The sequence below is a fragment of the Pinus tabuliformis genome, chromosome Q (genome assembly GCF_031772625.1).
Source record: "Pinus tabuliformis cultivar Carrire ecotype Pingquan chromosome Q, CPIR1, whole genome shotgun sequence".
Classification (NCBI taxonomy): domain Eukaryota; kingdom Viridiplantae; phylum Streptophyta; class Pinopsida; order Pinales; family Pinaceae; genus Pinus; species Pinus tabuliformis.
In genome coordinates, this window is record NC_142296.1 from 240,321,705 (window position 1) to 240,336,450 (window position 14,746).

The 14,746-nt window shown below is 40.6% G+C and overlaps 1 protein-coding gene across 1 annotated transcript; it reads left to right on the forward strand.

Moving 5' to 3' along the window:
* The first annotated feature begins 8,785 nt into the window (after window positions 1–8,785).
* On the forward strand, window positions 8,786–9,310 carry LOC149219075 (uncharacterized). The gene has a single exon (XM_089386698.1). The coding sequence runs from the start codon at window positions 8,786–8,788 to the stop codon at window positions 9,308–9,310; it is 525 nt and encodes a 174-aa protein (XP_089242824.1).
* The last annotated feature ends 5,436 nt before the right edge of the window (window positions 9,311–14,746 follow it).

Below are 14,746 nucleotides of genomic sequence, written 5' to 3' on the forward strand. Positions count from 1 at the left end.
AACCTTGCAGGCACAAGGTCAACCTTTGCAGCAACAGGGCCAACAACTTTATTTCCAGGGTCAGGAGGTGCAACAACCTCATAATCCATATGCCACACATAATTTTTATCCTCCTTATGGTTACCAATGGCCTATGGCAGGTCAATATCAACCCTACCCTAGAAAAAATACACCTTATGGTCAAGGTAGCCCTCAGTGGGAGCAAAATCAAACCCCCTATGGTCAAAATCCTCCACTTTAGGGGCAGAATCCTTACCAACAAGGTTGAAGCTCGCAGACTGGGCCTTTTATGCCTTTTAACCCGCAATTGTCATTTTTAGCGAAGTTGGAACTGCCAGGTGTCTTGAGGCTTATTAATGATCCAATTCTTCATTTGCCTTATTAGCCTCCAATTCCCACTAAAATTCCAAGTGATTTCCCCAAATTTGATGGAAAAGCTAAAGAGGACCCTCAGGCCGATGTGATGACATATCACTTATGGTGTTCATGTAATTCCTACATTGACGATTTTGTTCATCTCTGCCTCTCTCAGCAAACCTTGACAGGTGTTGCCACCAAGTGGTACGTCAAGTTGCCTCGAGCTACCTATGCAGACTTCAACTCTTTGGTTATGGCCTTCCTAACCCACTTCTAGTTGTCGGTTCATTATGAAACTTTCACTCATTTTCTCACATCTCTAAAGTAGAATACTGCGGCCCATATCTCTGATCATATCCATGAATGGAGATGTTGATGTCACCTCATCAAATTTGAAATCCCTGATGAGTTGTTGATCGAATGTTTTACCATGTCATTTGTAAACAAAATCGTTAAAGATATAGTAATGGGTGGTTGTGTTACCGAGGACCAGGCTACTTCCCATGCCCAGTATTTGGATTTGCTCTATTCCCAATCTGGCATGCTATATGAAATGTTGCTTGATGTTCCAAGACCATCTTTAGATCTAACATCTTTGAAGTAGCCTAAAGTACCAATTTTTTATGGTATAATTGGATCAGTATCCAAAAATTCCACTAAAGCTTCTTCGAAGCAAAAATATTTTTCGCATACTGGTCCTAGTCATCCTTCGAAAAACCCATCGAATCCTAGTAACACCTCTGAGGTCAATGTCATTCGATCTACTACGACAGATAAAGCCTCGAAAGGTAAGAAGAAGGGTAAAGGTAAAGCCAAATCTGATACCCTAAAATATGATCCTCCTAAGTCATCTGGTGATGATGCCTCCAAACGAAAGCCTAAATATCCTTGTCTCATTTCTAAGGAAGATCATTATACAAAGGATTGTCCCCGACATGCTGAAGTTAGTCATTTATTGAAAGGAACTCCGACTGTTTTGAAAGAACCATTCCCAGCTTAGCAGACTCAGTTGGTAGACCAACCACAATCCTCTGCCTCATCTGGTTATTAGGTTTACATGATGGTGGGTTTATTGCCTATCTCTATCGCCACTTGATCAAAAGATTATAAAACCCTTCAAAAATAGACAGTGGAAAAAGAAGCCAAATATATACCTTCTACTTTAGCTCCACTTAGTTTTGGTCCTCTCCATATTGAGAAACTTAATAATGAATTTTTTATTTGACCGCCTCCCAAAGGTGTGCTTTGGAAGTCGTCCTATAATTCGAATGCTAGAGTTTCTCAACATTACAGTATTGTCGAAGATTTAGCTCAAACGCCTTCAGTGATGTCTGCGTTGGAAGTTCTCCAAACATGTCCAATGCAGTGGAAATAATTATTGTCTGCTATTGGAGGCATTGATCCTGTTGATTCAAGCTTGATTACTTTCAACCTTGAAAACCATGTTCCTTATCTATTGTTATCACTTAAGAAACAATTTCCAAATTGTTCATAATAGTTTGATTGTAAAGGTTAGGTGCCAGTCCAGGTTTAATTTTTTGTTTGCCTTAGTGTCTAAGTCCTAGGAGTCTTAGTGGTATGGTTAAATAAAGGTCAACTATCCATTCTCATTCATCACTGGTCTCATAACTCACATAGTTTCCATGTGTCAGCTTTGTTCGAAGGTTCTTATGTGTTACGAAACTGTTTAGGAGTTTTCATAGCGCATAAACTCTGTTTAGGGGTTTTCGTAGCACATAAACTCTGTTTAGGTGTTTTTGTAGCGCAAAACCCAGATTTTGCACTAGCTGCGCTACGAAATCGAGGATTCGTGTAGATTCATACCAAATCTTTCTCAGCTGTCATATCTATCAAAATCCATTATGTTTACATCATCATTTGTCAGCTTATACACTTCGCCTATCATGTCCAACCGCTTATCTTCATCATTAGAGTCGTTAGGTACCTTGGTACGCTCAGATTTCAAGTTTCAAGAAGAGCCAAGTATTCACAGTCATGATTTTTGTTTGGGTTCATGCATGAGAAATAAATTGTTAAGCCTTCAATTTGAATTCCCTGAAGATCAAGCAAGCCCGTTTTCAAGTGAGGCAGCTTTCAAGAGAGGCAGTGATCGAAGATTAAGGCAGTGCCAGTATTTCAAATTTCTATTCCACTAGAATTTCATGGAGGGGTCTGCAAAAAGAAAGGAGCACAGGTTAGGCAGATGTTTGAGGAATGAACCTGAGGGGTTAGACAGCATCGTAAAGAATGACGAAGTTGAACGAGCCTTCAAACAGGTTGGATGTTTGAGGTTTTGCGAAAAACTTCAAGGAGGCCATATGCAAGTCACCAAGGAATTTGCCTTGAATTTCACGTTTGAATTCGAAAGTTGGGGTGCTTGAATTACCCATCTCTCCAGAGGTCATATCTGTAGTTACTAAAATCCCAAGGGGAGAGGAAAGATGGTTTAAAATTTTCAAATTTGATATGACTCCTTGCAAAGAATTTCTGAAGGCGGAGTTCATTGATTCAGATTTAAATAAGTCTGTGCCCAGGAATTTTGTCAAGGACTCATATGCCAATTTACTTACCTGCATACAGAGGTACTTTACCTGCGAGGGGAGGTATCATAAGGTGTATTCATATCACTTCAAGCTTCTGCTGCATTTCACAGGAAAGACATCTCTTGATTTACCTTTCTACTTGTTTCATAGCCTAGGCAAAATGTGTGACAAAATTCAACTAAAGAAGGAAGCCTGTGAGACCTCATTGTTTCACCACGGCTTAGTCAAGTTTATCATTTTGCATGAGCTCTAGAGAGTAGACAGGGACTGGTCCATGTTCATGTTTATGTCTAGCTTCAAAAATGAAACTGGCCTCAGTCCTCAGGCTGTAAAAAATTCTCCACCAGCAGCCAATGATCGTGCAGAAACAAGATCCAGGAGATTTGTAAAAGTGAAGGCTAGGAAGCAAGTAAAGGAACCCACCAGACCACTGATAATCCAAGACACACCCCAACAGTCCCAGAAAGAGAAAACTCAGATCAGAGAGGGTGTACATGAATCATCTATAGGTGAAGTAGTCCAGAGAAGAATGACAAGGAGCGAGTTAACTAAGGAAAAAGGCAAGACAGTGGTTACTGAGGAAAGCCCAGTTTCAAAGGGAAGTCTTAATGACTTACTGCAAGTTATTGATATTGAAGAATCTCCCTTGGTTCGAGCAGATTTGATAGAATCAGGAAAGGACAAGACAAAAAAGATCAAAGCCTCGAAAAAGCTCAAGTTTGATGATCCGGTTGCTAAATTTGTCTTTAAGCCAAGAAGACCTGTGATGAGGCATTCAAGATAGGTACAAGAGACATTTCTAGAAGCAAGTGAAACAGAGGAGATAGCACAGTCTCATGAAGGACCGGTAGCTCCATCAGAAACATCATCTCAGCTGCATAAAAGAGATAAAGGTAAGCTGGTTATCCCTCAAGAGGAATATAGTGTTGAAGAGTTAAAAAAGAAGTTGAAATTAGCAAACCTGGAAATTGCGAAACGGAAGAAAACCTCAAGGAAACATGCAATCAAGGAAGCTCATTTTAACAAAATGGAGGCTCTATGGGAAGACAAAACAATTCAAATACCCGAGGTGGTCGACTGTCATGCTCAATACTATACCTGGTCAGTTCCCGCAATAAAGGAAGCAAAATTCATCAAAAGTGTTAATACGAGACTGAGAGCTAGGATCAAAGTTATGAAGAGACAAATTGAGGATTTGAAGATACAGCTAAGCCAGCGGGAAAGATTTCCTTAAGGAAATCACACAGCAAGTAAGATTGTATCCCAAATTTTGATGATTTACCTTGTTGCAGTTTTTCTTGAAGAATGATGCATCTCCATTCAGTTTTGAATAGCTTCAGGGTAGTTGAAAAGGACATTTCAATATAAAGAGGCTCAAGACAGTCAAATTTTGGTATTAAAACTGTGTTTTGTGATTACACAGCAGTTTCGTAGCGCGCTACGAAACTGCTGTAGGTGATGCATAATGCACAGCAGTTTCATAGCGCGCTACGAAACTGCTATAGCTACATAATTAAACTCAATCGACCAATTTTGAGTAATCAAGGGGAAACTTTTTTGAAATGGGATTTCAGAAAAGGATCATTTACAATCTACAAGCATCCAGCCAGGGCAAAACAAGCGGAGGAACTCTAATATTTTTGTTATACAAATGATCACAACTAGTATTGTCCATGACATCTCAAACAGCTTTGAAGAGGTTTTGTCTTCATACGAGTATATGGGAAGGGTCTACAACACATGAAGAACGTGGCACTCCAATACATTTTTGTGTAATCAAAGAAGAACAACATGGTTAACTGGTTGTGAATATCCTTGAGGAAACCAAAAGCAGAAAAACAGGGGCAGTTTCCTACTTTCCCGCAGCAGTAAAGAGATAAGACATTAAGGGCCAGCAAGGAGTTTTCAACATCCACCAAAACTAAACTGAAGGAAACCACTTGTCAGAGAATGAGTTTTGATTGTAATAAATGCTATTATCAACATGATGTGGAGTTAGACTCCTAATTGTCTTAGGTTTCTAAAACTTCCAGTTAGCAGTTGTTGTATTTAATAGTTAGTTAAAGTTTGAGTAGGTGTCATAGCAAGCAGAATTCGAGTTCCCCTCATGCTGGAGGAGGAATCTCAGCTATGTAAAGAATTCTATATATAGGAGAGAGAGCAATGTACTTAGGGTTGGAAAATTATTGAGAAAAGCTCTCATATTGTGCTTTGTGTAAAGACTCTGTTTTCTAGTAATACAGTATTGGCCTTGCTTCTCAGGAATCAAAAGGAATTCGATGTTCTGAATGTCTTGTGTTGTCTCTTTCCTATTATCTACAGTGTTATGAATGTCTGATTACTTAGAAATCACTAACAGTGCTCTAATTTCCTTCATACATTTGTAAACTGTGTTGGTCCTCTATGTGTTTGGTGTGTTTACATATGTTGGATTCTGAATGCCCTAACTTCTATGCAAAGCTAACCTTACTGTCAATACATAAGCATATCTGACTCCATAAGCCCAATGGATACTTTTTAATTGTGTTTCAACCTCTTATACTTGTTCATTTTGTTTCATAGAGTTAGCCATCTTATTCATTATCCAAATCTTTAATCTTGTGAGAGAGCCCTCTCAAGTTGAGGAGGCTAAGCCTCAGCCAAAAGTTGGTTTGAAATAGTTACTCAAAGTCTTCCTGATCAGCAGCCTAATCAGGGCTAGGTTTTGTGATAACATCTTCCTCATCAGATTTCCTTTTTGATTCAAGTCATTATAAAAGGATCCATTGGGCTGTCATTGATGAAGGTGCTTCCACCTGCATCATGTTTGTTTCGTGTTGGAAAGATATTGCCTCCCCACCTCTTAACCAGTCCCCAAATACCTTGGAGGCCTTTGATGGCAGAGGCTCCCATCCTTATGGTATTCTCACAAGTTTTCCTATCACTTTGGAAGGGAAGACTGTCAAGTTAGAAGTGGAAGTTGTAGATGCAAATATGAATTACAATCTTCTACTTGGGCAAAGTTGGACCCATGCCATGTTTTTTGTGGTTTCTTCTTTATTTCGTGTGCTCCATTTTCCTCATGAAGGAAAAATTGTCACCGTCGATCAATTGTATTTTTTCTCTTCTGGTGCCTCAAATGGAAACGTCCCATATGTGGGAAATACTGATATTCCATATGAGAGTGCGGGGGCAAGTCTTTTTAAAGATTCTTCTTTAATGGGAACTTTTTCTCTCCCACCTCCGCATGTCACCTTGATCAACATGATTTCTATCTCCTTTGACCCATGGATCATCCCTTGTCTGAATCAGGTTGATTCGTTTGGTGACACTATGTTGCTAAGTCCCTTAGAACAGGATTATCATAAAATTGTCTCGGCTTCAGCAGAAACTTCAAAAAGTCATGTTGTTCTCAGTATGAACCTTGATACCTATTCACAATCTCCTTGGCTTGGTTCTTGGGATTCTCCAGATCCCTTGAATGAGATATTCCCCACCGACAAAAGTATTGTTGAGGTTATGTCTCTTAACGAAACTCCTTGGAACGATGTCCATCATCGTTCCTCTTTTCTTCCAAGTCTAATTGAGATTCCGTCTTGTCTCGAAGCTTTTGTTTCTCATCACCAGACGCACCCATTTCAAACACCTGTTCTAGTGAATGAAGTTTTATCTTAAGGTAATATTCTGAAATATTACTGTAACCATGCCATTTGACATTTCCATTAAACCTAGAATTGTTGAGAACATTCACAATGGGGTTTCCTATTCTCCTAATGAGATCATGGTTTACATTGACCTTTTCAACTAGTTTTGAGATGTCTTCGCTTGGTCGTATGAGGAAATGCCCGGTATTGATCTAGCTATTGTGGTGCATGAAATACCCACATATCAAGATGCAAAGCCCGTTCGTCAACGGCTCCGTCCCATGCATCCCAGGAAGGCTGTTTCTATTAAGGGATAAGTTGAAAAAAATTCAAGGTTGGTTTTATTTACCCTATCCCTCAAAAGTAGGGATTCGAGTTTGTGTTGATTACTGCGACATCAACACATGTGTCCTAAAGATAACTATCCTACTCCCCTTATTGACCAAATCATTGATGAGTGCATTGAGAGTGAAAAATTCTCTTTGATGGATGGTTTTTCTGGTTATAACCATATTAACATATTACACGTTGATCAACACAAGACAACTTTCATCTATCCATGGGGTACTTTTTCTTATAAGAAGCTCCCTTTCGGTCTTAAAAATGTTGGTGCTACGTTCTAGAGAGAAATGTCATATGCCTTTCATGATATTAAACACATTATTCAACCTTATCTAGATGACTTACCAACTCATTGTGCTAAGCATCATGACCATCCAGACCACCTTCAAGCAATCTTTCTGTGTTGTCGACACTATAATATCCATCTCGATCTGCATAAATGTGTCTTCTACTTAGAATCTGGTTGGCTCTTAGGTTTTTTTGTGTCCAAAGAAGGTATTCGAATTGATCCTCTGAAAGTTGAGTCGATTGTAAATCTACCCCCTCCATTGCTGCACCAATTGCAGTGTTTGCAAGGAAAGGCTAATTTCCTTCGTCACTTTGTCCCGAATTATGCTGAGCTTGCCAATGGATTTACTCACTTGCTCAAAAATGGGATCCCATTCATTTGGGATGAAATTTCCCAAAACTCTTTCAATGCTCTAAAGCAAATGCTCATTAGTGCTCCTTTATTGCATCCCCCTAACTATCATTGCGATTATTTCCTAAAGTTGGCCACGGTTGATAGTACCATTGCTATGGTGCTAGTTCATGATGATGATGATGGAAATGAACATTTTTTTTATTAATTGAGTCGAAATCTCATTGAAACTAAAACTTGATATGCTCATGTCGAGAAACTTGCCTTGGCAGCAATCCATGTTGTTCAACGATTTCATCAATACATTCTTCTACAGAAGACCACAATGATTTCTGATTGTAACCCCATGACTTATATTTTGACTCATTAATTTCTTGGGGGAAAATAATCTAAATGGATTTTTATCCTGGAGAGTTTAATTTGTATTTTATTGTCGCCAAATCAAAGAAATCACTCGTTTTTTTCCGAATTGGTCTGCGCCTTTCCTTCCGCAAACACCTCCACTGATTTTACTAAGCAGATTCCTTATGAAACTTTGTTCCTCATCAGGACTCTCAACCTTGGATGGAGATATCATTGTTTATCTTCAAACCCAAACCATCTGATCTAAGTTGTCTCAATCCAACCGATGTTGCATCCTGCATTAGTCTCAATCTTAGCGGATTATTGGTGATACAATGTATCGAGTCTGTGTTGATTATGTTCTTCGCAGATTTCTAACACTTGAAGAGGCTGAACAATTATTGAATTAATTCCATTGTGGGGCATGTGGTGGTCACATGTTAGCCTATGCCACTGCTCAGAAGATCCTTCGCGCCGGTTATTTCTAGCCTTCCATCTTCAAATATTGTATTCTAGCTGTTCAAAAATGCCATGAATGTCATATTTATAACCGTAAATAGCACACCCCACCATCAACCTTACACCCAATCATTACCATTGGCCCATTTTCTAAATGGGGCATATATTTCATGACATGTAACCCCCACTCGTCTGGGGGGCATGGCTATATTATCGTCGTCGTCGACTACTTCACTAAATGGCCTGAGGCGATGCCAAGATATAATGCTGAAGGTATCACTACTACTCAATTCCTCTTTAACTATGTCATAGCCCATTTTGGCATCCCTCAAGCCATTGTCACTGATCACGGATCACATTTTCATTAGTACATGATGGCAGAACTAACTGCTCAGTTGGGTCTTTGCCATGATAGCACAACTCCTTACTACCCACATGCCAATGGCCAAGTTGAAGCAATTAACAAAGTTTTGATTACTATGCTTCAACAAACCATTGGGAAGCATAAAAAGGATTGGCATATGATGCTATTCTCGGCTCTTTGGGCTTACAAGACATCGACTAAGACAACCACTGGTTTCACTCCATTCCAGCTGGTTTATGATTTAGAGGCAACATTCCCGATTGAGTGTGAAATTCCTTCATTAAAATTAGCTATCGAGCTGCTCCCCGATACCTCACTCGAAGAGGAACATTTAATTTATCTCGAGAGACTTGATGAGACCTGTCATATTGCTGTGATGGTGATCGAGGCACAGAAAGAACGAGTTAAATCTCATTTTGATCAAACTATTTCTCCATGCATTTTCACTGAAGGTGACTTGGCCATGATGTATGACCAAGCCAACGATAATTTGGGAGCCGAGAAGTTAAAACCTATGTGGCATGGACCATATATCATTAAACGTGTCATGAAAAAAGGCGCCTATGAGCTAGTTGACTACGAAGGTAATGCATTATCAAAGCTCTGCAACGAGATTTATCTGAAAAAGTATTATGCGTGAATTTCATGTAATTACTTTTGTACATTAGTGTGTGAATTCATTGGTGTGTAGTTTTTTATTTTTGGTGTGATTGTTTGCTTTGCAGACATGTTCCTTCTGCTTACCTTGTGTTCCACTTGGTTTGTAGATGTTGTTAAACCATTATGTTGGTTTTGCTGATGGTGCTAGTCGTAGCACATGGAACTTATCTTCCGCAACTTGGGCAGTCTTTGCCCCTAATGGCGAGTTCATCTATTTACAAGGTATTTTCCTAGGATGAACAACTAATAATATTGCCAAGTAAAGTTGTGGTGAAGTAAAATTATGAGTGCGGAAACAAACAATTCCTCTAGCCCAATAATGGGTCTAGCCACAACCGATACATTCTATCGAAGATTTCCTTAGGTTAGAACCAATTAAGAGGGCCTGCCTCTTAGTACGCTTATCTTGTTTCATGATGACCTTGATTACTCGCTCCAGCTATCTCTCCTTTCCTTCTTCGAACACCTGAAACACGTAAACAACAACAAACAACAACCATGATAATAGACAAATTGTAATTCAACCTACTTAACAAGTCAAGAAACATTAAGCCATAAACATGTAAGATGACACATTATGTAGGAAATCAATCGATAGTGGCATATATATTGAATCAAGAAGATATTACAACCATTGTCTTGATGTTTCCGTTCTCCTCCAACAAAACCAGGTTCCCACACACTTCCATTAGCATTCCATGATGGCCTCAACAATGATAGTTTTAAGGCTCTTCCCTTTAGGCTTCACACTAAACAAAAGTCACACTTCTCCCTCACACAACTAGAGAGTTACAACTATGAATAGCTTGTTGTTTACTTCAAACTTAATTAGCACTAGCACACCAACATTAACACTTCAACACTAGCTTGTGCTTGGGAAAAATGGAGGTTTATATAGCATGAATGAATCTGATATGGATTCTCTTCTCATGGGAGAAGGTCTTATCTCTTGAGGTAGTTCCATCTTTATAGGGGAAAGGAGCCCAAACTAACATCCTCAATCCGATCTGGCCAAACCATTTACCAGACTTCCGTTATGAAGCTTTTATAGCTGGAAGCTTTGACTCCTTATTTAAAAAAAATTCCATAAGAGGATCAGCATGACTGAAACAAAGCTCAGTTGGTCCGGACGGCACTAGGGACAATGTTAATCCCTGCATATTGGCACGAGGAGGATAAGGGTCATTAGTGTTGGTCTTATAAACTCGGAAAAACTAAATATTTTGGGGAAATGGTGCAAAAGGGAATTGTTCTGCTCATGAAGAGGGACACAATGGGAGCTTCTTCATAAAAGGAAAGCATGTAGGGTTAACTGTAGAGGTCCTCCAGTATCAAGGAACGGGAGTACATGGACAGTGACAAAATGTTGTGTAACAGATGCCCCCTAAAGCGTTAAGACTTGAGTGAGGGATGAAATGCTTTATGAATTAGTGTGGGGAACCGGAGTCTGTTGTCGGAAAACCTGCAAGCAAGTACAGATACATTACATAACTGAAAACTCTGTCAAATGATATATGAATAGTGGTATGGATGCAGCCATCCAAAGAATGATCATGTAAATGGATCCAGGTATGGGTACAATTGTCCTATAAAGAGGATCATATCAAAACCAAGGTATGGTTGCAGCCATCCAATAATGAGAAGGATCACATATGAGAACTCATGGTATGGTCATAGCCATCCATCTAAAAAATACATGTATATCAACATAACCATGTCACATCACTTCGCAACATGGACTTTTGTGATCTGAGTCCAACATCTTGTGCTCCAACACAACCTGATTAGGGTACAAATCCTAACACGTGAATAGATGTGTTGGCGTCGAACATGCTAGAAAGCTGCTTGATTACCAGTCAATGATGTAAATTGTTAACAAGCGCAAGGGAAACCAACAATAATGACAATGGTCCTCAAGGTACTATCAGCACAATCCACAGAATGTGAATAGAGGAACTGAAGTCGAACACCCGTGAAATCACTCGATCGAAGGCCAATGATGTGAACTTGTCGTCGAATGTGAAGAACTTGCCATTAGGACATGCAAGCTCTAAGGTACTGTGTTAGGGTCCCACCCTAACCCCCTTATTTATGTAGTAGGATTGAGTCATAGTTATAGTTAAGTAAAGAGTAAATAAAGCCCATATTAATAATTGTAAGTGGTTAACCCACATTTAATGATGGGACCACAGTTAGTTGCAAATGGGCCATGGTATTAGATAGATGGTATTAATAAGAACCATGGTATTTCTCCATGGTATTGCATGTATGAGTCATATATAAAGGATAGAGACTCCCTGCGAGGAGCATCGTGTCTTATTTTGTAATCGAGCTCTGCTCTATTGGAGGTTGCCCCCTCGAAGAGGCAAGTGAACATTACTTTCTGAATAATAAAATACCTGTTGTTATTTCTCACTGTTCTATGTTCTGGGTATATTTCTGCGCATATTTGGTATTCTTGTATCATCTTGCAAGTTAAGAGCATAACAAGTGGTATCAGAGCGCTTTCCAGGGCCGGTGGGATCTCCATTTTTTAGCAAAAAAAAAATTTGGCTAGAGACATGTTTCGGCGTCTTTAAACCATGGGATCTGTCGTTGAGCGCATAAACCTACGGATTTGGGGAGGCATGCACGCAGGAAATACAAGAGGTGGTCACACTTGTTGGACTCCCTTGTAACCCCTGTGGGTACCCCTTCGAGTAGTAGCGCATTAGACAGAACCACGCACGGACTGTCTTCCAAGTACCCTCTGGTATATTGGAAGCCCCCTAACACCCTTGAAACCTCGCCATAGATAAAACATCGGCCGTCTTGCTGCTACAGTACACCGAGAATAGCACTCGGAGAGATTACTCGCCCATACGATAGGGTAGTCGAGTTGCACGGCTAAGGGTACGATTGATCCTCCTTGGTTAGTGCCCTGAAAAATTCGGCCAAGTACTACTGTCAAACCCTTATGTATATTGCAATCTATAGCACCTGACACTCCTCGAGACCATATTTCTGTTTTCTATCTCTGGATCATGCATAATCTCTGCCAGATCAGATCTCGCAAGTGCGGTTTGCAGCAACAGCGGAAATCAGTCCTGCAACTCAGATTTAACAGAACAGTCATTTAGATCTATTAGATCGATTAGATCCACAGCAGCAATCTGTTCCACCACTCAGATCTATCCGATCAGCCATTCAAATCCACCAGAGCCACCATCCAGATCTGAGTAGTTGTGTGGGTTCCTATACTGGGGCGTGATTTTCGCAGGACTTTTGGCAGCATTGACATTTTGAGGATTCGGTTACTGCAGTATTCCTAAGCAAGGAGTAAAACTCCGTTAGGAGACCCCCCAGGGTGCTTATTGGTGATATAGCCCATAAGAATCAAGATGACGAGCTGAGCAAGGTGGTACCATTCAATTGTTAGTGCCAAAAAAGAAATTCAGGCGGTCCCAAATTTCCAGTACATCGGATCGGTGCATGGTAGAAACTAGAGCTCAAGCTATGGCCAATGAGAAGATCGAAAAACTTGAACAATCCTTGAAATACCTCCAAGATAAGCTGATGAAAATAACTAATGCACTCTCTAAGGGCAAGGCGGAAGCCCGCGAGGAGGCGTATATTGGCAATGATCACAGTGAGGGTGAGTCTAGCCACTCTCTTCACCTCTAGGGCACCCACCAACAATCCCGTCTGCGACCACCCAAGCTGGATATGCATAAATTTGATGGTTCTCACCCGGCAGCATGGGTAGCACAAATGGAGTAGTATTTCAATCTGAATTACATCTTAGATAATGAGACTCAGCTTATGGTGGGGAGCATGTACTTGGACAATGAAAGATGGCAATGGTGGCAATGGCATCAACGTTGCAATGGAAGACCCTTGACTTGGGACACCTTCAAAAAAGCTCTTATAGAGCACTTTGACCATGACTCTAATTTTCTGGGTCGTCTCACTAAGCTCCGACAGACTGGCACAGTGGATGAATATATTACATCCTTTGAAGCCTTAGCTTTCCGCACTATGGGTCTCCAAGATGCGTTCTACACGAAATGTTTTATCAGTGGTCTTAAAGAGGCCATACAAGCTCACGTCAGACTGCACCACTCTCCCACATGGTCAGAGGCTTGCAAGGTAGCTCATAAAGTTGAACATGTGTTAGCGACCCAGTCCAATCACCCAAATTTCACAGCCAAGGGTCGCCCCCCACAGGCTCACAGCACTACTCAAACACTTAAGGTTCAAAAGGTGTCACCTGCAGAAATGGCAGAAAGAAGAAAGCATGGATTATGTTACTACTATGATGAAAAATACTCCCCAGATCATAAATGCAAGGAGCCCAAATTCTTTCAAATTGATGCTATTGATTACAGCTCATCGGAGGAAGCCCCACCACTTGAGGAACCTGAGGAGGACGAAGAGGACAACCCGAAGGGAAATGCCCCTGATGAACCAGTTATTTTGATGCATGCTTTGGCAGGGATTTCCTCACCTCAAACTCTCAAAATCAAAGGTTTTATTAAGCACCACCCAGTAGTAGTCTTGATTGATAGTGGAAGTACACATAATTTTATCCATCAAAGAGTCGCGGAAGCAGTGCATTGTTTTGTAAGTTTCTAACTTCCAAGTCCAAATTGCGGAGGGGGGAACAATGAAATGTGAAGGTCGCTGTGAAAATGTCAAACTTCAAATGGGGGATTATCAGTTGAAGGCCCACGTGTTTTCCATACACATGGGAGGATGCAACATTTTCATCGGTGTTGAATGGCTTCACACACTTGGGCCAATCACAATGGATTTCCAGGAGTTATATGAGCTTTAAGCAGAACAACTCCACACATACCCTCCGCGGACTCCAGGCGGGAGCTCCCTCTATCATCAGCTCACATAGGATGGAAAAAATTTTAAAAAAGGGCCATCATGGAGTTATAGCTCAATTTAATGCCATCCAGGCCGTTGAACCCAATTCTCTTCCAATTCATCCTGATAAGCAACAAATTTTAAATCACCATCTGCTAGTCTTTGACAAGCCTCATGAGCTTCCACCCTCGAGAGGGGAACATGATCATAGCATCACTTTGGTCCCAGGGGCCCAACCACCAAATGTGCACCCATATAGATATCCGTTCACCCAAAAGAATGAAATAGAAAAAATAATCAAGGAACTTTTGGAAGCAGGAGTCATTCGTCCCAGCATTAGTCCTTATTCATCACTGGTGGTCATGGTGCTCAAGAAAGATGGGGAATGGCGTGTGTGTCTAGACTTCATGGCCCTCAATAAGTTGACAGTCAAAGATAAATTTCCTATCCCGGTTGTTGATGATTTGCTGGATGAACTAAATGGGGCTCAATTCTTCACTAAGCTGGATCTTCGCTCAGGCTACCACCAAATTCGCATGAAAGAAGTCGACATTCCAAAGAC